The 24,399-nt window shown below is 39.7% G+C and overlaps 1 protein-coding gene and 1 pseudogene across 3 annotated transcripts in view; both read right to left on the bottom strand.

The window, feature by feature from the left end:
- The window catches only part of KHDRBS2 (KH RNA binding domain containing, signal transduction associated 2), a 696,574-nt gene that overhangs the window by 243,006 nt on the left and 429,169 nt on the right, over positions 1-24,399 (bottom strand). For all 3 annotated transcript variants that reach the window (XR_004047149.2, XM_004696331.2, XM_045294878.1), the window contains exon 6: positions 9,613-9,811. Coding sequence is in view for 2 of the 3 variants with exons in the window: in XM_004696331.2 (XP_004696388.1) it covers positions 9,613-9,811 (199 nt within the window). In the remaining variant the exon portion in view is untranslated. The remainder of the gene's footprint in view (positions 1-9,612; positions 9,812-24,399) is intronic.
- Positions 15,917-24,160, bottom strand: LOC105979027 (annotated as a pseudogene).

Here is a 24,399-nt window from a genome sequence, read left to right as displayed (position 1 = left end):
CTCACATGGTTTGGTTATAGGAAATATTAGCTCTATGTCCATAAACCAAGCCTTGCAACACATTCTGGTGAATCGGTCTCTACTAAATGGAGACTCAAGCACGAAATGCAAACAAGAACATTTAATGGAAGACAAATATCCAACCGAGAAACTCTAATAAAAACTTCTCTTATTAGGGTGATAGCTCTTGGGCATTATACAGAAAGCCACAGTACATGGCTCCCCTCAAAATGCATTATAGATCAGGCTCATAATCTTTCCTTCCACAAAAATGGTACAAGAATTGATTTCAATGATCATTTAATACTTATTTCCCTCTCCTGTCAAAAAATGTTCCATACACATGAAACTGAAGCTTGGCAGCCTGAAATCATTTATGAAACTTTTAAGGACTATTGATTTACAAGTGAATTTTCTAGTTCTCTCTTGTTCCTGGAAGGATGCCTCCGAGTCTGAATTAGATGATAGGATGGGCTGGAATGTTGATAGGAATAGTTAACACTGATGAAAAGAAAATCTCTTCAAAAATTTGTCAAATTAATTTTATAAATTAGGTTAACATGATTGATTATACTAGGACAAATTTTCTCATGTAGCCTTGAGCTGAATTTTAATTACATTTCTTCTTGTATTGTTGCAATGAGGTATGTGTCATTGATATTTGATACTAACTGTTGGGGAGAATATGAGGTAATTTAAAAATAAATTGGACCTATGTCTTTGGAAACTAGAAATTGCTTTGCGTACCTGTGTACCTGCAAGTCCACCCCCCCTGACCCATGTGTGTTGCTTTTATTTTGTTTTTAAGGACACCAATATAGGAGTTACATGAGACTGTTTAGATTGTTTATTTAGACAAATCTTCCCTTTCTCCTTCTGTCTCATCCTGTAACTATATATATTGATTTCCATATATTTGTTTATTTCATTTAAGTCTGGGCATACAATACTTTTCCTTTTATGATCAACTGCAACTTTTAAAAAGCTATACATACTATAATCACAAAATGCATAATTTTTTTATATCAACTGCTTGACAAAAAAGAAAAACAAACAAAAAACCTACTGCCATCAAGTTGATTCTAACTCACAGAGATCTTCTGTAGGATTTCTGAGAATATGCATCTTTCTCCTGTAAAGTAGCTGGTACATTTGTACCACTGACCTCACAACTAGCATTCCAAAGCTTAACCCACAGCAGCACTGGGCCTCCAACTGCTTGACACACTCCTATATTTTATTTCCCTTTATATTGGTGAAGGCAAAATACTTGATTGCATTTTAACATGACAATGATTTTATAGGGGGTTTTGTTTGTTTGATTTTAAGATAAGAAAGGAACTTGAACTCCCTCAATGCAAGAACACTTTGTTCTCATAACCTGGCATTCTGTGATGCTCACCTTCCCCACATGATCACTGAAGACAAAATGGGCACCTAAGCAAATGTGGGGAAGAAAGCTGATGGTGTCCAGCTATCAAAAGATATAGTGTCTTAAAGGCTTGAAGATAAACAAACGACCATCTAGCTGAGAAGAAACAAAGCCCACATGGAAGAAGCACACCAACCTGTGTGACCATGAGGTGTCAATGGGATCAGGTATCAGGCATCACAGATCCAGAAAAAAAAAACATATTGATGTGAATGAGGAGGAGTGCGCAGTGGAGACTCAAAGCCCATTTGTAGACAATTGGACAACCCCTTAGACAAGAGTCAAAAGAAAGAGACAAACCAGTCAGCGTGTAATATAGCACCATTGAAACCTACAACTTTCCTCTAGCTCTTTAATGCTTCCCAGTTCTACCTTACAAATCTGGCTAGACCAGAGCATATACACTGGTACAGATAAGAGCTGGAAACGCAGGGAATCCAGGACAGATAAACCCCTCAGGACCAATATGGAGAGTAATAATACCAGGAGAGCAGGGGGAAGGTAGAGGAAAAAAGGGGGAACCAATCACAATGATAGACTTCTAACCCCTTCCCAGGGGGATGAACAACAGAAAAGTGCATAAAGGGAGACAGTGGTCAGTGTAAGACAGGAAAAAAACAATAATGTATAAATTATCCAGAGTTCATGAGGGAGGTAGCGTAGGGTGGGGGATGAGCTGACACCAAGGGCTCAAGTAGAAAGAAAAAGTTTTGAAAATAATCATGGCAACATATATACAAATGTGCTTGACACAATGGATAGATTGTGATAAGAGCTGTATGATCCTCCCAAAAAATGATTAAAAAAAAGAAAGGACCTTGAGATTTTATTTTTTCCTCTAGGGTGGTTGCTAGAAATATATGTAAGTGATCATTTTGATATATTTATTTTATCTTTAAAATGTACTACAATCACACTATAGGTTGTTAGTAGTGTTTTCCCAAATGACAAATCTGAGGAGACCACTATCGAGTTTCTTTGATAACGTAGATGGATGGCATGGAAGAGCATGCTACAGACTAGACCCTGGTCCAGTCCAGTGCAGTCACTCTCTCCTCCCTGATAACAGCATCCTACAGGAGCTCTGGAGTCATACTGCATTAATATTTGTCCAATCGGCTTATGATTTCAACCCACTAGTAGTTCCTAGGGTCGAAGATAAGACAGTCTTCTGTAAAGAGTTTCAGCCTCTGAAACCCTATAGGGATCAGGGAGCAGTGGGTTAACAACATACTTTAAATGTCAGTTAAATAGCAGGAAGGCTTCTGACCGTAAATAGTTGTGTCACAATGCCAGGGGATATGCTGAGAGTATTTCCGAAATCGCCACTGAAACAAAACACTGTGGGTAGGTGAGCCTGACTAGCGGAAACCCCATAGGTCCAGGGCAGAAGTGGGCCGGTGGGTCTTCAGCCATGATCTGTCAGAAGCACATCACCAAGCCCATCTTCCAAGGCCCTGCTAGGTCTGTTCAAACCACCATCTCTTTGTCTAGTAGTGGGGTGCTTCACTGGGTTCACCATAGAGATGCCTGACTTGCACCCATGAAAAAATTCTACTAATGCTCAATGAAATGAATTTCTAAGGGGAACTTTGTTTATCATAAACAGCATGTCTACTGTCTTGGGTGACCTAGTGCTGGTATATGAACTACTACCGTTGGAATAAAACATAAGCACATGGCCTGAAAAAGCAAGCATTTATTTCCTCGCAGTTCTGGAAGCTAAACATCTGAAAATCAGAGTATAGCAGTAGGCTGGGGGAGGGTGGGGAGTCTTCCTTGCTTGTAATCCCTGGAGTTCCTTGGCATTCGGAGTCTATTCAGTTCTTTTCGTAACTCAGAGGTGATTAGGTTTACTCTGCTATGACCTAATTAGCATAAAGAAAACCCTATTTTCAAACAGAATCACATTCAACGGCATGTGTGGACCTTCAATACCTATTTGCAGGATGAGGGATACAATCCAATCCCTAACAGCCACTCTAGCACTACTGGCACAAGGGGAGATATGATAGGTATGTATTGTGTCTGTGGGCAGGTGGGGGAGGGAGTCATGAAAATGCAAAAAGATGGAGCTCTCAAATGATCACAGGTAAAATATCTTATTTTTACAGTAAAGACCTGACAATGACCACATGCCCACCTTTATAAGACTTGTCGCAGAGTCTTGGAAAGCTCTAAGTGTCCCACTTCACTGCTCAGCTTCCCTCTTCCCTATGGCGCTTGCTCTTCCCAATCCCCCCTACTCTCCAAATATGGACCCCTGAATGAGCCTCAACTCCCTTTCCTACTAATCCACGTGCACTTGTCATCAGCCCCTCTTGCTTTCATCAACAGTGACTCTTTTCACCCCTCCTGTGATCTTCATTATCAAGAGCACATCCGGTGAGCCTCCATCACGCCATGAACTCTGCAGACCGTCTACCTTTCTTTACTCACTTCTCCAACCCACCGTAGACAAGTGAGTTTCATAAAAGCCCCCAATCCTTAGTTGATCTTCTCAAAAGCGTTCCATTTGCTTTTTGTTATAGTAAGGGGAGTGGTAACCTGTACAGGGGAGTACCTGGACTTCTGCATTTTCTTCAGTGTTGTTGTAGTTTTTTAACATTACTTTTCTGGTTCACTACGTTTTCCCCTCATTCTTTAGGTTTGCCCTACAAGGCCCCATTTCTCGCTGTTGCTCTTCTCATCGTCTTAATGTGGCGGCCCTCCTAGTTCGCTCTACTTCTCAACTACCCAACTCCTCTTGGTCCGATGGTGGTCTTCTGTCTCCTCTTAGAGGTTTCCAGGAAACAGCCACAGCCCTCCGCGATACCTCCCTTCACTGTAGCACATATAGTCTCAATTTGGCCCTTACACAAGGCTTCCACATTTCATGGGTAATGGAACTGAAAGATAATGGCATGTCCCCCAGATGGTTGAAGCTCTCTAGCAATATGGCATTTTTATTGTTATCTGTTTATTTATATTCAAACCAAATCCACTGCTGTCCTGTCAGTTTCAATCCATCCGTGCCTATGGGAAAGAGTAGAACTACACAGTTTCCCAGGCTTATACTCTTTCCAAGACTGCCCAGCCTTCTCCCACAGAGAGGCTGGTGGGTTCAAACTGTTGGCCTTTAGGGTCACAGCTGGGGCTTTAACCAACCACTGCACCACCAGAGCTGTGTGTGAAGGTGTATCTGCACACTGCCACAGCCACACTCCCACAAGTCGATTCAACTACATTGCTATTACCAAGCACCTCACTAAGAATTGCAAAGGTATTTGCAATAATAATACAAGAAATAAATACAAGAAATACTTTCTGCTTTGAGGGTCTAGGAGCTATGAAGTGAGAGGAGATAAAAACAAAAACGACTTAGAGGATAGCATTCAAAAAGAGGCTTCAGAGCAATTATACACTGTATGTTAATATCCTGAAGAACTCTTCCCCCCGCCCCCACCAGATGGCATACTTTTGAGAGTAGAGATGCCGGCTGGTTGTGCACACTTTCATACTCCCAGTACTCAGGTTCTGAAGGTATTGTGTTCTCTAGCTGGAGGTAGCTGGAGGCTCATCTGTTCGGCAGGTATGAAGTGAAAATGACCTGGAGATGAGGGTGTGAATGTGAGACAAGCACGATTTTGGACACCATGTTATGCTTCTTTATTGAAAAGAAGCCCAATGTACCACAGATACAGGAGATCGGGTGTTAATCAAATGAACAACTAGTTTGTGGTGTTATTGTAGGATTACGTGGATTCAAATAAAGTGACTGAGACCCATTAGGGATTCAAATCTTTTAGTCTGAGTTTATTCTCTTTATATGCATTATCCACTGGGAGGGGGGTGGTGATCATATTGTGTTGCTTGGCAGGTTTTTTGAAATCTATTTTCCAATTCTCCAAATCTACTTCAGTCAGGATGATGGATCTATACAATATAAATGTATGCTTCTTAGCAGAAGGCCAGTGAAAACACATTTTAAAAGATTTTAAGTCTGAATTAGAATGTGCAACAATTAAACTAAGACATCCCTCATTAAAAAAAAAACTCAGCTAACACTAATGATGGTGTAAACAGCGATTTCATTTACAGTAAACTGTTTCTTTTCAGGCAAACTGCAAGGCGTGGCTTGGACTACCTATATACATACTATGTGGTCAGAAGCCTAATGCTGAGACTCAGGAGATGGGGAAGAAAAGTCCACAGAGTGAATTGGCTCCAAGTATCATTTATAATAAAGGGAACCTTTTCTATAAATTTTATCTGAAAGTAAAGGACTCCTTTGAGATTTACACCATTAACTCAGCATGGTGCTATTATTTTGGTATTGAGCCACTTTAACTTTTATTTTTCTTACCCCTCACAGAGGAATCAATAACCTAGACTTAGAGCACGGAGAAGCAGCTCTTGAGTAGTAATCTGTTTGGCACTGATGTTTCCAAAGATTGCCACTAGCAGTTGAGCATCCACATTTTAGACTCTATATGTATTCATGGAAAGATTAAGTAAAATATGAAATGTCTATGTTTTAATAAAATAAAGTTTAAGAGATTTTTAAAGCAATACCTGTATTATTTTTCATATTATTAATAATGTGATAATTGATAAAAATCAGGGTTTCTGCAACTGTATAGTCCGCTGGGCGATATGAATGTTGTACTCTTGGCTACAAACCAAAAGATAAGTGGTTCATTCCAACCTAGAGGTGCCCCGGAAGAAAGGCTTGGGGATCTGATTCCACAATGACTCTACCTAAGAAGCTATACAGAACTCAACTCTACTCTGAAGCACCGGGGGTTCTGGCTGTGGGTTTGGTTTGGTTCAGTTTGCCCATATTTCTTTTCCACCTCTAGACACTGGTGTCTTCCCATATTATTTTGAGAGGTAGGTTCTCAAGAGCTGATTTGTATTGTGTCACACTTCATCCTCCCTATCCCGGCCTTTGGTAACTGTTGAACTCAGACCTAATTTCCAGTGCCTGCTGCTGTGTAGCCCTAGGTGACTAAGTAGTGCTAGAAAGCCTGACAAGCCTGGGTGAATGCAAGTCTCCCACTTGGGGATTGGATGAACCCTGCGAGCCAGCCAGCCAGTCATTCTGTGTCGTTGGTTAGACATGACCTACATAAATGCAGCAGCTCCAGGGTGGCCATGTTCCACCATATGTTGAGCCATGTGAATCAAAAAAGCCACACACACAAAATGTGTAGCTAAAATTCAAATATAGACAGAGCAATGAGATAGTGGTAGAGGAAACTACCAAGATACCACGGCTGGTTCCTTGGCCCAGGCATTTCTTAAAGCTTGTTGAGTTTCCTAGTATTGGACTTCATGAATCTCTTCCTTTAATATGAACTCCAAGGGTGGAGCAAATCGTAAAGCACTTGACTGCTAGTTGAAAGGCTGATGGAGGTGCATTAGACAGCAGGCCTGGTAAAGTACTCCCCAAAGTTCACCGCCTGGAAACCTATACACGGGATTTGCATTCTGCGCACCTGGTCTTCCAGAGGTCCGCATTGACTTGATCATCATTATCAACAAGTTTTACATAACATCCCTTGGCCCCAATGTTTCTTTCATGTTACAGTAAGTTCCAGTGCCCTCTGTAATTGCAATCAATTAATGCCTGATTAATTCACAAATGTAGGCAAAGATGCCTGTGATTTCAGTAGATTCACAGTTTATTCTGGGCAGAAATTAAAAGAAATATACATATATATGAGGTGACGAAATAGTATCATAATTACTTTTTATTTATTGCCTACAATGTCCTAGGTATTTATGTTTTCTTTGGTTTTAAGTGCCTACGCATAGTTATTTACTTCTAATGTTCAGTACATCTTGTAAGCCTGACAATATTACCATCATTTTACAGCAGAGAAACCAAGCCTCCAAGCATCTGATGCACAGACAGTGACAGAGCTAAGCTTCAAACCCGGGGCACACATGCTGCCCGGCTGCCGTTCAAGACACATGCTCAATATAATCTGAAAGTAAACCTGCAACTTTTCAGCCTCAGCTATCATTTCAGTAACTGAAGTCTCAAATTACTCAGTTTAGTCAAACAAAGCCTTAAAATGATCCTTCTCTTTTTCACATATTTGCTTTTTTTCATATATTCCAAACCCATTCAATGATCAAATCTTTTTTTTAATTAAATACTTTTATTGGGGGCTCTTACATCTCTTACCACAATCCATCCATTCATCCATTGTGTCAAGCACATTTCTACATATGCTGCCATCGTCATTTTCAAAGCATTTTCTTTCCACTTGAGCCCCTGACATCAGTTGCTTACAGATCTATCTTCTCAGTGTACTCAGGATCTGACCCTCTTCTCCCTCTAAATCAGCGGTTCTCAACCTGTGGGTCATGACCCCTTTGGGGCGCCAACGACACTTTCACAGGGGTCACCTGATTCATAACAGTAGCAAAATTATAGTTATGAAGTAGGAATGAAAATAATATTATGGTTGGGGGGTGATCACAACACGAGGAACTGTATTGCAGGGTCGCGGCACTAGGAAGGTTGAGAACCACTGCTCTCAATCATCAGCATTGAAATGGGTTACACTGTGGTCTCCCTGCCTGTGTGGTCGAGTCAAGTCCACTTTCCATGTTCTATTGTCAACACAACAGGCAGTCAACATTTTCAACCATAAATTTTATCATCTTACCCCACAGCTCCAAACCCTCAAACAGCAACACACATTGGCCTGACTTTATCACCTCCCTCTCCCTCACACTTTCTGCTCCAGGTTTCCTATTTTATTCAAAATTCCCCTAATATTTTAAATGCATTTCACTTTCAATTTCCTCTACTAGAAATGCTCTTCACAGAGGCAGCCTAGTCCTTCACGGTATCCAGCCCTGTGCTGAAAAGGCTCTGTCGCAGCGAGACTTCCTCCAACTTCCCACCTTCTAGCCGCGACCTCTCTCCATTCCTCTGCACAGCAGTTCTCTAGGAAATGATTTAATCCATATATTTTTATTGCTGCTCTTGTTTTTTGGTTTTTCACGCTATGATATTAGCTTTATATTATGTTTAGAGCTATAGTCCGCAGATCTTCAACACAGTGTCTGAGATATGACAGAGGCTTAGCATAAGTCAATTAGATTAAGTACTTAAAACAAGCGAAAAACTCGAACTACATGGTAACATGGTTAATATTAGGTGTCAATTTAGCTGGATTGTGGTGCCGTGTTGTTTCTTCCAACAAAGTCTAGGTTATGTGATGACGTAGTTATACAGGATTGATTACTCTCCACAGTATGGATGGGCGTCATCCAAGTAGCTGAAGGCCTCAAGAGCAAAAAGGTAGGGTTCTTTATAATGTCAATTTATGACCTTCAGACTATAAATAGACATTTTGCCAGAAGTTGCTTACCTTTTTGTTGTTGCTATCTGCCCCACGGACTTGGGGGCATTAGACTGGAAGAATTCCCAGGCTGTTGTCTGAACTACAGATTCTGAGTTTGTCAGATCCAGATAAGAAAACTCTGCCACTCAGTCAGGTCCGACTCATCGTGACCACAGACAACAAGGCAGAGCTTCCATATCGATTTCTGACACTGGAACTGTGTATGCGAGTAGAAAGTCTCCTCTTTTGTCCCAAAGAGCAGTTGGTGGGTTTGAACTGCTGACTTTGTGGTTAGCAGCACAACATGGAATCCATGACAGTTTGATTCTTAAAATCAGGCCATTTTACTCATGGATCAGCGTTGGGCTGCTAACTGCAAGATCAGCCGGTTTAAATCACCAGCAGCTCAGCATCAGAAAGCAGGAGCTGTCTCTTTATTAGGAACTGGTCTCCGTGACCCCCAGGCGCAGGCCACCCCGTGCCATGGGGTCACTGTGAGTTGCACCTGACTCAGAAATCTTTGGAGTTTGTTTGTAACAGCAGCCATCACCTCTGCACGGTGAAGAGTTTTCTCAGAATGCTTCCATTTAAATGCACTACTTTAAATATGGTTGCATTTGTTTTTCTTAGTAACATTTTTTTCTGTGCTCATAGTATATATCTAAATAGATGTAGATACATAGATCTTTTATAGTCTATATATATACTGTGCTTCTAGTGTGTGTATATATGTATGCATATATGTATATTTTAGCTTGCTAATAAATCTATTGAACCTGTAGACAGCTAGATATCTTTTCTTTTTCCAATGGCTCGATCTTTGGGGACACTTACATATTCTTCATAGGCCTCGTGGGCTGGAGGCGGCGGTGCCCTGTATCCTGGGACAGCTGGAGCTCCTCGAGCCCGTGGGGCAGGGACCCCTCTTGCTACAGGGGGTGCAGGAAGGGCTCCACGGGTCACAGTGGTCCCTCGAGGGGTGAGGACGCCTCTTCCAGGTGGTGGGGGAGGAGGGATGGCACCCCCACGACCCCTGTGGGAGATAGATTGCGTATACATGAAAAACAAGTCCGAAACGGGACTATACTAGATAAAGCTCCCATTCACATACAATGGGAAGGAAGCCATGTTTATTTAGGCACATACATATCTAACTGACATCACTTAGAATGTAAAATGTTTTCACCTCTACAGCTAAACAAAATTTACAAATATGTGCTATGATTTAGCGTTCTTGAAAACCAAGAAAAGTTTTTGTTATTTTCATATATAAATCTAAAAACCAATGCAATACATTAAAATAAAATACATGTTTTTTTGCTCCAAACTTGCCAACAAAGTACAAGTTATCTGATATGTGACTCATTGGACCATCTATGAAACTGAGCTGTTATATGTCAATGTCTCTTCAGTGCTGGGAGTTATTGACGGTGATGTGCAATGCTGTCATCTACCAAAAAATGATCTGTCTGCCCTTTAATAAAATGCCGAACTCTAACCAGGGTAATTTCATTCTGTTTATTATTGTATCTTAAGCTTGAGGTCACTTGAAATCACAGCTCACTATCGCTGATTTATTGTCATGGATGTAACCCCATGAGTGGGGGCAGTGCCCAGTGTATTTTCCTATGGTCACTGCGGCTCTAGTGGGATGCATTAGCACTCTTTTTAAGTAAAAAGAATAGACTGAATCTTTTGTACTGCCGTGCTAGACACAAAAGTAACCAGCACTGAAAGCATAAGATCAAATGGTTGCAGCCAACTTTTATGGTATGCCGAGGCCCCTGGAAAGGTTGAGTGTTTGTCTGAAGTCAGTGGGCAGCAGCACCGTTATTTCACTTTTTATTATGTCTGAAAGGTTGGCCTCTCGAAAGTACTGCTTTCAGCAGGAACACTAAGGCTTTGGGAGAAAATGATGATCATTGCGTTGTCAACAATCACACTTTTTGGCTGTACCCACATATGGGGGATGTAGGTTATGCGTCCTGCTATGAATAGCAGTCAGCTGCTTCTTTATTGCTTGCCGAAAATGAGCTTTTACAAGTGAACAGCAAGAGTGCTGGGAAAGCTTTTAAAGTTTTAAATAGATTACAGAGATGATGAATAGGAAAATTTCAGAGACTTCTTCAGTGTGAACTTATTGTGAGTCTAATGTGCACAGACAGACACTCTTAGGTTGGGAGAAGGTGAAAAGCAAGACCTCCACGGTCTAGTGCTGCTTTGCATATAAGATGGTTAGGCGTACAATATTTTGTGTTATTACAGTTACATAAAAACATATGTAACATATGGAATGACAGAGGGAAGCCAAATTGTACCCTCCCTCCAAGCACTTATTTGTGTGCTTATCAGAGGGACCACATGTCCGGGTTTATTTAGAATCCTTCTGGTTTACAAGTGTTGTCCTAGCACCTTCTGCGTTAGGGTCTGACCACTCTGAAACCCATTCATGTGTGGATAATAAATTATGGTCATCCTACTCTAAATTAAATTCTCTACCAATGAAATACATGGGTAAGCACAATAACTTTCTAAACCTGTGGTATGTTTTGAGTTTGTTTTCCTTAAACAGTCTAATAACACTTATAAATCTTTCAGAATTCTTTCTTTTTTTTAACATTTTATTAGGGGCTCATACAACTGTTATCCCAATCCATACACACATCAATTGTGTAAAGCGCATTTGTACATTGTTTCTCAAAACATTTTCTCTCCATTGAGACCCCCGACATTAGGTCCTCATTTTTCCCCTCCCTCCCCGCTCCCCCCTCCCGCATGAGCCCTTGATAGTTTATAAATGGGTATTTTGTCATATCTTGCCCTGTCCAACGTCTCCCTTCTTCCACTTTTCGGTTGTCTGTCCCCCAGGGAGGAGGTCACACACAGTTCCATGTAATCGGTTCCCTCTTTCCTACCCATTCTCCCTTTACCCTCCCTGTTTTGCCACTCACACCACTGGTCCTATAGGGCTCATCCGTCCTGGATTCCCTGTATTTTCAGTTCCTATCTGTACCAGTGTACTTCCTCTGGTCTAGCGAATTCTTTCTTAAAATTATGTAATGCATACACCAAAACTACTTTCCTATCTTTTTCTTTCATCAACTGACTTTAAGACACAGCCCCAGCAAATCTGTCTCCTGATCCTAGCTCAAAAACAAACAAACCACTACCACTGAGTCAATAGCAATCCTAAAAGACAGAGTAGAACTGCATGGGAGGGTTTCCGAGCTATGGGTTCAAATCCACCAACATTTTGGTTAGCAGCCCAATGCTTAACACAGGATGGCACCAGGGACTCTTGAATCTAACTCATTGCCTCCTATATGCTATACCCTATGTCTAGACTTGTATTCCCTTCCTCCACCAAGCTCAAGGTTTACTTCAACTATTTGGAAGACTGTCCCTGCCTAAATTCACTACAAAACTCTTTCCTCTACTTCCCAGATTTCTTGAAAGACACATTTGCATCTTTATTGTTTCACTTCCTACGCATTTACAACTGAATGTGGTCTGGTATCTTCACCATTCTATCAAAAATGCTCTTGCTGAGATCATTGGGGGCCTACTTATGTTCAAATCAAAGGTTTTATGTGTAGTCCAAAAGTTTCAGTGTAGTTTTATGCTGAGAACCCTAGTGGGTCAATGGTTAAGTATTTGGCTATTAAATGAAAAGATGATGATTCAAGCCACCCAGGCTCTTTTGTGGGAGAACAAGTTGGAGTTGGTGATCTACTTTTGTAAAGATCAAACTCAAAACAATTGCTGTTGAATTGAATCTGGCTCATAGCAACTCATTAGGGTAGAATAGCTCCAGGGCTATAAATCTTTGAAGAATCAGATTGTCACATCTTTCTCTCATAGAGCGATAGGTGGTTTCTGAAAACTGACCTTTAGGTTAAGAGGTGACTGCTTTACCTCTGTACCATGAAGTTTATTTCTTCAAAGATTATAGCCCAGAAAACTCCAGAGGGGAGTTCTCATCTGTTACTATAACTAGAAATTAACTTGAGGACACCTAGCATGAACAGTTTTTTGTACCTGTATCCATGAACAATTTTAATTTAATTTGTTTGTCAAAACCATATTACTGGGGTTTAATACAGATATCATACCCTTCCATAGTTCTATCACATCAAGCAGTTTTGTACAATTGCTATCACAGTTTCAAAATATTCTTTTCCTTCTTGAACTCCTTGACAGCAATCGTTGCCTGCACTTCTCATGTGCTATTGAATACTATGTACTACTTATTGTTCATGTCTGGAAGAGATCTTTTTAGTACTTTTAAAGCTTTGATTTTCCCTACTTTTCTTCTTTCCTCTCTCTCCCCATTCTCCTTCCTGGCATTGATGCTCATTGGTCAGCTTCGAAATGTCGGTGTCATCGTTTTCTACTTGATCCTCTTTCTCATGGTTGAACTCCGCGGACCCTAGCTTGAATTATTGTGCTATCTGCTTCCTTTCCAACACATGTCTTGTCCTGGGTATATGTTTTATACCAAAGTTCCCTAGATTGTCTACACAATAGAGTCATCTATGAGTATCTTAGAAACCCAGGCTACATTCTAAAAAAATAATAAGTTAATTAATTAAATTAAAACTAAAAAAAAAATTAAAGACCTGAAATTGTTGCTGTTGAGTGCATTTCCACGCAATTTGACCATGTAGACTAGAGTAGAACTGCCCTCTACAGCTCCCATGCCTGCATTTACCTCTTATATTCCCTATTCTTTCTTTCATTAACATTTTATTAGGAGCTCTACAGATATTGCTACAATCCATAGTTCCATTAGATCAAGTATAATTGTACAATTGCAGTCATCATTATTTTAATACATTTTCTTTCTTCTTGAACTCTCTGATATTAGCTCCCCTTTATCTCCCCCCCACCCTACCATCCCCATGGACCCTTAATATATATATTATAAATATATATTGCCATATCATACAGAATGCACTATGTCCATTTACCTACAATTCTGTTGTATGTTCCTCTCAAGTGGGGTTATACATTCATCATTGCTATCAGTTTCCACTTCCCCACACTCTTCCTATGCCCTCAGGGAATCATAACCCCCATTACTGTTTCTGAGGGGTTTAATCTATCTTGGATTTCGTGCAACTAAAAATTTTGATTGTACAAGTATACATACAAAGGTCTAGTAAGATTTGTGAGGCAAAACTAAGGCCATAATAATGTGGGTTGGAGGTGGAAATATTAAAGAACAAGAGGATAGTTATGTGTTTCACCAGTGCTGTTGCACCATGGATATGTCATTTTGTGACGGACTATCCATTTATCTTACAAGTGGCTTTTGGGTCTCCACTTTGTTCATGCTCCTTCACATCAATGTGATTGCTTGTTTTATAACTTCTGACACCTGTTTCTGTCAACACTTTATGATCATAGAGGCTAGTGTGCTTCTTCCATGTGGGCTTTGCTGTTTCCCTACTAGATGAATACTTGTTTAACTTCAAGCCTTTAAGACACCAGGCACTACATTTGTTAATAGCTGGGGACCATCAGCTTTCTTCATCACATTTGCTTATGCACCAATTGAGTCTTCAGCGATAGTATCAGGTAGGTGATTATCATACTTTGCCACAGTATTAGAACATATCATTCTTGTACTGAGGTAAGATTTAAGTAGGGGCTTAAAGTCCATCTGATTCCTTATTGTATTTACATATGTATATATACTGATAAATATGCCCATCTTAATATATTTACATATCTAGATTTATACTTATAAATATAGTTTTTACTTCCTAGTTCTTTCCTGATCCTTTTGTAAGTAAACTGCTACATTTGTTTCCCATAAAACAGCTGGTGGGTTCAAACCCCCAACCCTCTGACCACACAAGAGAGTAATTAAATCACAATCACTGCAAGAGGGACATGGGCACCAGTGGTTCAAAGGCCTCTGGGAATTTCCGCGTGAAAGTATGGGAAACAGTGTTTATATGCATCATCTATTTTAAAAATCTCAAAAATATGCTATGTATGTAATTTATGTTTTACAGCTTGAGAAAACAAGGCATAGAAAGTACAAATCACCTGCCCAAGGTCACCCTGGAAATTTATCAGAATGAATTATAGGAATAATTAATTTCTTAATTTAAAGTGATGTATCATCTAATTGTAGGTGATGGTACAATCAATCCCTTACTAGGCAAGTTACCTTTGTCTTGAGCCACTCTTTGTTCTCTGGTATCTAATTGAAAGAGCCATAAAAGAAAACTAATTCCTATAAATCCCCATCTCTAATCTTTTCTTAGGAGCCCTACTGGCATGGTAGGTTGCATGTTGGGCAGCTAATCGCAAGGTCAGGAGTTTGAAACCACCAGTCAATCCTCAGGTAGAGACATTCTTCTCCTGTAGAGTAACAGTCTCGGACACCCACAAGGGCAGTTCTACTCTGTGCTTTGGGGTGGCTATGAGGTAGAATCAGATTGATGGTAGTGAGTTTGGTTGAGTTTGAATCCGTTCCTACTACTTTGCGCTCATTAGCAAGACCAAAAAGGGTTCATGCTTATCTTTGATATATCTTGACTTTTCATTGTCTTCCCTGCCATGAGTCAAGTCTCTCACATGTCACTTACTTTATCATTCTATCACGTTAATTCTCTTCTATCTCAATGGCAATTTTGTAGCTAGTTCCTAGAGTCAGATATCATTTATGCCTATTCTTAACAAACTCCATTCATTCCTTACAGTAGTTCTTACTGTGGGTAACCTGATGGCCTGTAGCTTAGGTGTTGGGCTGTTACTCAAAATCCCTGCAGTTCAAACCCACCAGCAGCTCCATAGAAGAAAGGACTATATCTGCTAACATAAACATTTACAGTCTCAGAAACCTTATGGAGCAGTTCCACTCTGTGTTATAGGGTGCGTATGAGTCAGACATGGATTTTGTTATGTGTTTAGACTTTGTGTGTGTGTGATGCTAATTAACAATGGTCTTAAAAAAATTGCCACTAGTGTCTTACTCCTCCCCACACCCCCTCACTGTAGTGATTATGCTGTTGCTGTTGTTGCCAAATTTCATCAAGTACCAAGTCAGTTCCAACTCAAAGTGACCTTGTAGCCAACAGAGAGGCACTGCCCAGTTCTATGCCATTCATGCTTGAACACATTGTTACAGCCAGTGTCGATTCACCTCATTGAGGGTCTGTGTTCCACTTCCCAGCGACCTAAGCGATCATGATGCTCTGTTCCAGACGCTGTCACTTGCTGACAACACAGTAGATACTCGTGCACTCGGGCTATCCCTCCAAGACATGTTTGTTCTACGGAAGCGTGTGCTGTTTTCAATATTCTTAGACAGTTCCATCATTCATATGCAACAGTTCTCTTGTCTTCTTAGAATGTTCTTCAGTTTTCACATGCAGATGAGGTGATTGAAAATACTATGGTGTGGGTCAGACACATCTTAGTCCTCAAAGAAAAATCTTTGCTTTTTAACCCTTTAAGTAGATATTCTACAGCAGATTTTCCCATTGCAATAAGTCCTTTAATTTCTGCAACCACTTCTATGAATGCTGAACGATATCAAAGTAAAGGAAATCCTTGACAATTTCAGTCATATCCTGTCTATCACAATGCTGCCTATCAGTCAGTTGTGAGGATTTTGTGTTCTTTACATATAGTTATAATCCACATGGGAAACTGCAGTCTCTGATCTTTATTAGTAAGGGTCTCAAGTATTCTTTGCTTACACAAACAAGGTTGTGTTTTTAGCATTTTCAGGCAGTTAACGATCCTTCCAATTCTTGGGCTCCATTCTTGTTCATATGCTTCAGCTTCTCAAATTATTTACTTAGCATACTATACTGAATAAGCATGCTACAACATGTATATATTATATTTCATGTGTATTAATGATATAATTATGTGATAGAAATTACTATGATAAATATTCTTGATACTTTTTTCTAATTTATAATTGTCTTAGAATTAGGAAATTAAGTAGTTATCAGATATATTTTATTTACATTTAAATTACTTTAAATTCAAGATTTTTCAATAAAATTTTATAAGCCCATTGCTATCAAGTCAATATGACTCAAATCAATGCTATATAGGGTTTCTGAGGCGATAAATCTGTTTGAGAAGTGGTTGGGTTTGAACCACAGACCTTGTGGTTAGCTGCCCAATATTTACCCAACAGAGGAGAAAAGTCAGTGAATGTGTAAGCATCTCAGCGCTGGCAGGGGTCTCCACATGGCTGCTCCAGCACCCAGGGCTGCATCGGGGTAAGTCCATGCGGCTTCTCCTCAGGGATGTCTTGCAGGAAGTGAGCCTTGTCAGCTGAAGCAGGGAACTGGCTAAGGCAGCTGCACCCTGGTCCGACCATCAAAAGCAAGAGACCTGAGGACTAGAAAGGCGAGGCTCATGGAGCCATTTATCCCTCCGCCCTTTAATTAACTCCACATGTGTTTATCGGCCAGGTTGGCACAAAAAACTGACTACCTCATTGCTGTAGTTGTTAGATGACATCAAGTCAGTGCTGACTTATGGTGACCCCATGGACAACAGTCAAACAAGGCTGGTTCCTGCACCATCGTCTCAGTTGGTCTCATATTTGAGGTTATTGTTGCAGCCACTGTGTCAATCCATTTTTCAGGGGCCCTTGTTTTGTTTTTTTGTTTTTTTCACTTTTCTTCTACTTCACCAAACACAATATACTTCTCCAGGGACAGGGACTAATCTCTCCTGACAATCTGTCCAACATATGAGAGTCAGTTTCAACCACCCATGTATAGAAGGAGCAACCTGGATATACTTCCAAAATACATTTGTTTGTTTGTATGTTTGGCAGTCTGTGGTAATTTCAGTACTCCTCACCAGCACCATAATTCATATGCATCAATTATTATTTGGACTTCTTAATCCAATGTCTAACGTTCACATGCAAAGGATGCAATTGAGAATAGCATGGCTTCATAAACTGTGATATTCCTTAATCCAGTGTCTAACTTTCACATGCACAGGATGCAATTGAGAATAGGGTAGTTTCACAAGCAGGGATAGTCCTTGATCCATGTCCTCCTCTGGCCATAACCTTAGTCAGGTCGCTGTCAATGTACTGTTGCAACTACTGTTAGATGATATTCTGCAAAAATTTCTTGCCTGTTGTTGTTTGGTGCCGGGGTTCTTTCTCATAGCAACTCTAAATACAACAGGATGAACACTGTACAGTCCTCCCCATACTCACAAGTGTTCCTGTGCCCAAGCTCATTGATACGGCCACTGTGTCAATCCATATTTTTCCCCTGGTTTGCCATGGTGCCTTTATTCCATGATTACAGTTCAAATAAAAAATAAAATAAATAAAAATTCTGGCAGGGAGCCAAAGCCAAAGTCTGGCAGTACCACTTCCTGGTCCCCAGTCTCCATGGCTAAACCTAGCCAGCCTCATTAATTCAGGTTGACTTGATCAAGCTCCTCCTTAAGATGTGGCCTGGGCATCTCTGCTGCTCTCCAGGGAAACCCGCTCCTAGGGCTTTGGTGAGGGCTCCATAAACACCCATGGCCTGGGACACTACTGGTGACATCACTGTGATTGGAGGGCAGGATGAGGGGGTTAGAGTCCTTGGCTGGTTTGGAGAAGCTTCTGACATACTCCTCAGCCACAGTCTGTGAGGTCGCTGCGTCTCCATTATGTTGTGTCAGAGCTGTAAGCTAGGACTGGAACAGCTTCGGCCTTCACCTTGGACATGGTCAGAACTCCATTGGCCTCTCCTGCTGCCTGGTTAATTTGCTCAGCCTTTTCGGCCTCAAATGCCAGGATCTGGGCTTTCTTCTTCCTCTGGCACATTGAAGGCCGAATCTCAGGTCCCCTCAGATTCTAGAATGTGGCTTGTTTCCCCTGCTCCACCTCCATCTGCGTCTGCATGGACTCTTTCACCTGGGACGGCACAAGGATATCCTTGATTTCATAACAGAGGCAGCGGATGCCCCAGCAGTCAGCAACCTAGTGGTTGACAACATCCACAATGCTGGAATTCAGGGACTCCCGCTCCTGCAAGACTCTGTCCAGGGAAAGATCGCCAGATCCTGAGCTCATGGCCATCTGTAGCTAGTTAGGTGACAACATATTCAGGGACTTCCCCACCATAGCTTGCCTATGAAGGGTCCGTGGTGCACAAGTGTAGGGCTCCATCGTTCTGCAGAGCCACGTGGTGGAGAGTTGTGGCCGATAAAGATAAGACTTTATGTAAGATAAAGTCTTGCCATTCTTGCCTCTAAGGAGCATTCAGCCTTACTTATTCCAATACTGATTGGTTTGTTCTTTCAGCACTCCATGGTAATTTGGATATTCTTTACCAGCACCGCAATACAAAAGCATCAATTCTTCTAAAGTTTTCCTTATTCAATGTCCAACTTTGGCGTGCATAGTATGCACCAGGGAATACCATTGCTTGGGTCAGGTGCACTTAGTCCTCAAAGCAGCATCTTTCCTCTGCAATACTCTAGAGAGGGCTTGGTCAACAGATCTACCTAATGCAATATGTCTTCTGATCTCTTGACTGCTGCTTTCATAAGCATGGAATGTGGATCCAAGGAAGACAAAATCCTTGACTACTTCATCTATCATGATTATTGGTCCAGTTGTTAAGATTTTGGGCTTCCTTAGTTTGAGCTGCAATCCATACAGAAGGCTACAACCCTTGATCTTCATCAGCAAGTGTTTCAATTCCTCCTAGCTTTTTAGTAAGCAAGGTTAGGTCATACCACAGGTTTTCAATAAGCCGTCCTCCAATCCTAATGTGACCTTTGTCTTCATATAATCAGGATTCTCTGATGAACTGCTCAGCACGTCGATTGAATAAGTATGGTGCGAGGATGCAACTCTGATGCACACAGTCACTGATTTTAAATAATACAGCATTCCCTCGTTCTGTTCTTACAACTACCTCCTGATCCATGTAAAAGTTAAGAATGAGCACAATGAAGGGTTCTGTAATCCTCATTCTTCTCAGTCTATTATGGTCCCACATTTGAATGCCTTTGCATAATCAATGAAACACAAGTAAACATCTTTCTGGCATTCTCTGATCTGAACTAAGATCCAACCTCACCCTCTTGACTCTGGCCTGAACTTCTGGCAGTTCCCTGTCAATGTACTGTTGAAACCACTGTTAGATAATCATAATAGCAAAATGCCACTGTGTGTGATATCTGTGACACTGTTTTACAGTATCAGTATTCTGTTGGGTCACTTTTCTTTGGAATAGGTACAAACATGGATTTCTTCCAGTCACTTGGCCAAGTGCTGCCAGTGCCTCTTCAGGTTGTTGAACCATTTCAATTGGCACCCCATCAATTCCTGAAGCTTTGTTTTTGTCTAATTCTTTCAGCTCAGCTTGAACTTCTTCCTACTGCACCTTCTTGCTCATATGCTGCCTCTTGAAATAGTTGAGTGTCAACTAGTTCATTTTGGCACAGTGACGATAGATTCGTTCCCTATTATTTTGATGCTTCTCTTATCCGTTGATATTTTGGCCATTGAACCTTTCACTCTTGCAACTCAAGGCTAAAATATTTTCTTCCATTCTTTCAGTGTAAGTTATGCCAAGTATGTTCTTTTCTTTGGGATTTCTAACTCAAGGTCTTTGCATATTACAGTACTTCACCTTGTCTTCTTGAGCTGCCCTTTGAAAATGTCCGTTCAGCTCTCTGACTCCATCTTTCTTCCATTTGCCTTCGCTACATGTCATTTAAGAGCAAGTTTCCGTTTCTGCTGACATCCACTTTGATCTTTCCCTCCCTTCCTCTCTTTTGAATGACCCTTTGCTTTCTTTGTATATGATTTTTTAAAAAATTCATCTCAAAACTCATCACGTCTTTAGTGTTCAAAGCAGCAAATTTGTTTTTAAGATGCACTAAAAATTTGGGTGGGATATACTCAAATTTGTATTTTGGTTTTCAAAAATTTGTTTTAATATTCTCCAGCTTTAACCTGAACCTATATGTGAGCAATTAGTTTTCGGTGCCTCAGTTGGCTCTTGGCCAGGTTTAGCTGCTGCTATTGCTTCTCTCCATCATATGTCCCCACAAATGTAGTCAACTTGACCTCTGTGTAGTCCCTAAGGAGACGCTCGTGTATAAGTTGTCTCTCATATTGTCAAACAAAGAGATGTTATAAACAATTCATTGATCTTTCAACATTCTAGTAGTCAGTCTCCAGCTTTACTTCCATCACCAAGAATATATTTCCCAACTACTTTTCTTTCCTCTTTGCTTCTAACTTTTGCATTCCAAGATCCAAAAATTATCCATGCATCTTGATTGCATGTTTGATGAATTTCAAACTGAAGATGGTAGATTTATTTAATATCTGCTCACTAGCTTTGCATAACAGGTGACCAGATTTCCCTGTATGTGGACAGATTTTATTCTATCACAGACAGAATGATCTTGAAATGTCCTTTTTTGATGATGAATGCCAAATAATTCCTATTGAAACTGTCATTCTAAGCATAGTAAACAAGGCAATTTGGTGATTAAAAAATACCCAATATGAGTCAATCAGGTCATAACACCTAGAATGGCTATCTTTATGATGGCCAGGGTTCAGCTACTGGTATTTAGTGGCTAATTCTTCAGAAGTGGATGACCTTTGCTCTTCATAGTCTGTTTTCAGTCAGGAAACTGCTCAAACCTGTTCACTTTGGGTGACTCACTGGGATTCAAATGTCAGCGTCAAAACTTCAAGTATCAAAGCAACACACAAGCCACCGCAGTATGAGGAAGTGATAGAGTGCAGTGTGACTTAGCATGTAGACCGCAATTCACAATTGCTTATTAAGTTGTTAAAGAGATGGAATATTTAAAGTAAAGCACTACTGAAATGAAAATCTTATATGGCCCATTCAAATATGGTAGATTCAATGGCACATTTTGGAACAGTAACTGCTAAACAAAATATACTAAAACCATGTGTTTATACTTTCAAATGCATTTAAATGTCCTATTGGAAAAGGATTCATAAAAAATCCAAGGAATATAAAATATAAGAAACCCAATCCTTCTATAAGTATCCTAAATATTAAGCTACACCACATGAAACTTCCAAGTCAGTCTTTGAACTATAAAACTGCCATTTCGTGTTATTCAACCTATACGATATAAAGCATTTTAGTTTGCCAGCAATGATATAATTCATAATTGACCAGAAAGATGTTAGAAATGTGTAATATTTCATAAAGTCTAATTGAATATAAGATGATGTCTATATTAATTCTTAGTAATAAATATTAGACACTTAACAGCATTACATTTTATCTCTTATTTCACAAAATTACATATATAAAATATGTCTAGAAGAGTTTCTGAACTTTTTCTTTTAGTCAAAACTAATTTCCAGAATTTCAATAGTCTAAATTTAAATACTCACTTCCTTATTAAATTATTAAACAGACTAGCTATTTAAATTAAAGCTTTTCATTTGAAAATGTGTCATTCTTAATTCTGACAAGCATGAAACTTGAGGTGGTTATGATTTAATGTTAAAAATAGTGCTATTTTGACAGTGGAGGTTGAAAATATTTGGGACGTAAGTTTTAAAAAGATTCAATTTTCTAAAATCCATTTCAATAATTTAACATAATTTATATGCTATATATGAAATAATATTCTAGATCTTTGTTCCTGAAGATATAGAGTCCCACTGCAATTGGGTCAATAGAGTGACTGAGTCACATAATCTATGGTGCAGGTCATAAAAATTTGACAAGTTTGGAGTCCTATAAAACAAATTTGATCAAAAAGATTCCAATTTCTATGTGAAGTTTAATAAAAAGTAATCACTAGTTTCATCACCAATGACAATTCAATGTCAAATGCATTCTAACTTTAAATACTTTCATCAACAGTCATGAAAGAAGTAAGCATCCAGCTTTCTGACCTGCTGCCTATCTACTGTCCATCTGAAAATTCCTGGTGGCACAGTAGGAACAACACTCCCTGCTAAGAGAGAGGCCAGGGGTTGGAACCTATCAGCCACACTGCTGAGGAAAGACACGGCAGTTGGCTTCCACGGAGACTGATAATGGCATGGCAATGGGCTTGTTTTTTTAAACAGTTTTATCAGGACATACCCCATACATCATACAATTAAAAAGTTCAATTATATGAAGAAGTGTGTAGTCATTGTCACAAACAAATTTAGAACATTTTCAATAGTTCAATTATAAGAAGAAGTGTGTAGCCATTGTCACAAACAAATTTAGAACATTTTCTTCTTTGTTGTACTTCATGTTATTAGCTCCCTATTTCTCCCCAACCTCCTCTGCCAGACCCCCAGGAAGCCAATGGTCCATTTACTGTCTCCATAGATTCACCCATCTTGGATTTCATATAGTGAAAAATAAACACACACACACAAAACAAACAAAAGCTAGAAACAACAACAAAGTAAAGTAAACCCTCAATCAAAAAGAAAGCAGACATTATTTTAAAACATAGAACAATTTTAAGACAAATCAAAAGGGGAATCATATGATAAGGGGTTAAATTTTAACTGAGCTACATCTGCTATAATCCATTTCCCATCACATTCTCTCTGCATGAGAGCAAAGCCATTCACCTCTCTGGTCTCTGTTCAGAGGAGATACATGGAAGGCTTATTCCAATTCCAATTTTTTTAATGTGAAATCTTTCATTTTCATTGTCTTATTAGTATTTAATAATTATTAAGCAGTTTATCACAGTCATTCTGTGTCATTATATATGGCGTTGTTTATTGGACCCTATTTTAGTTCCTCAGTCATTCGTATGATTTTTTTTTAACATCTTCTGGGTAATTTTCCTTGATTATGTTGGGAAATTGGTCTGCTAATTGCACGGTGGCTCAAACCCAACAGCCGGGTGAGGAGGAAAGGAGATTATCTGCTCCCACTCAGCTTTACAGCCATAAAAGCACATGCACTGCTGTGTGAGTCAGAATTGACTAAATGGCCTCACTTTGTTTTTGTTTCTGGTTTTTTTTCTTAAACCATTTTATTAGGAAATAATTTAGACATCGTATCACTCATCATTCATTCACATCTGTCTATCTATCTATCCTTCTATCTATCATCTACCTTTCCATCTCTCTATCTACCTATCTACTTACAGATCTACTTGTTTCCTATGAATTCAAAGGTCCCTTAGGGCAGAGACAAAATTCATAGCTTTTTATAAGGTCATCCTGGTTCAATGAGGCAGAGATTATATCATCTGTATGATTTAGTCTTGGTTTAGAACTAAAAGTAGGAAATCTCAGATTCCCTGATCTTAATTTTCTTAGGGTAGCTGGTAAGGTCTCAAATGGTGAAGCCAGAAAATTTGAGAGTTAGACAAAGTTCTTAGACAAACTCCTTTCACCTTTCTGCATCTTGACTTATAACCTGTAAATAATAATTACCTCCTAAGGTGGTTTAGAATTAAATGGGTTAACATTTCAATGTAGAATTAAATGTGCTAACATTTTAAAGTTCTTACATATAGCTAAGCACTCATTTTGTGTTTAGTTTCCTTATTTCTCTTTATTCCAAATTATGAACCTGGCACTGAATAAGACAGACCCGACTGGACATCATTGTTTGCTGTTAATTGAAATCAAGAACCAATGTA

Source organism: Echinops telfairi, unplaced genomic scaffold (assembly GCF_000313985.2).
Source record: "Echinops telfairi isolate 266 unplaced genomic scaffold, ASM31398v2 ScPeMD7_3533;HRSCAF=4204_1, whole genome shotgun sequence".
Classification (NCBI taxonomy): Eukaryota; Metazoa; Chordata; class Mammalia; order Afrosoricida; family Tenrecidae; genus Echinops; species Echinops telfairi.
This window is presented reverse-complemented; position numbering and strand designations above follow the sequence as displayed.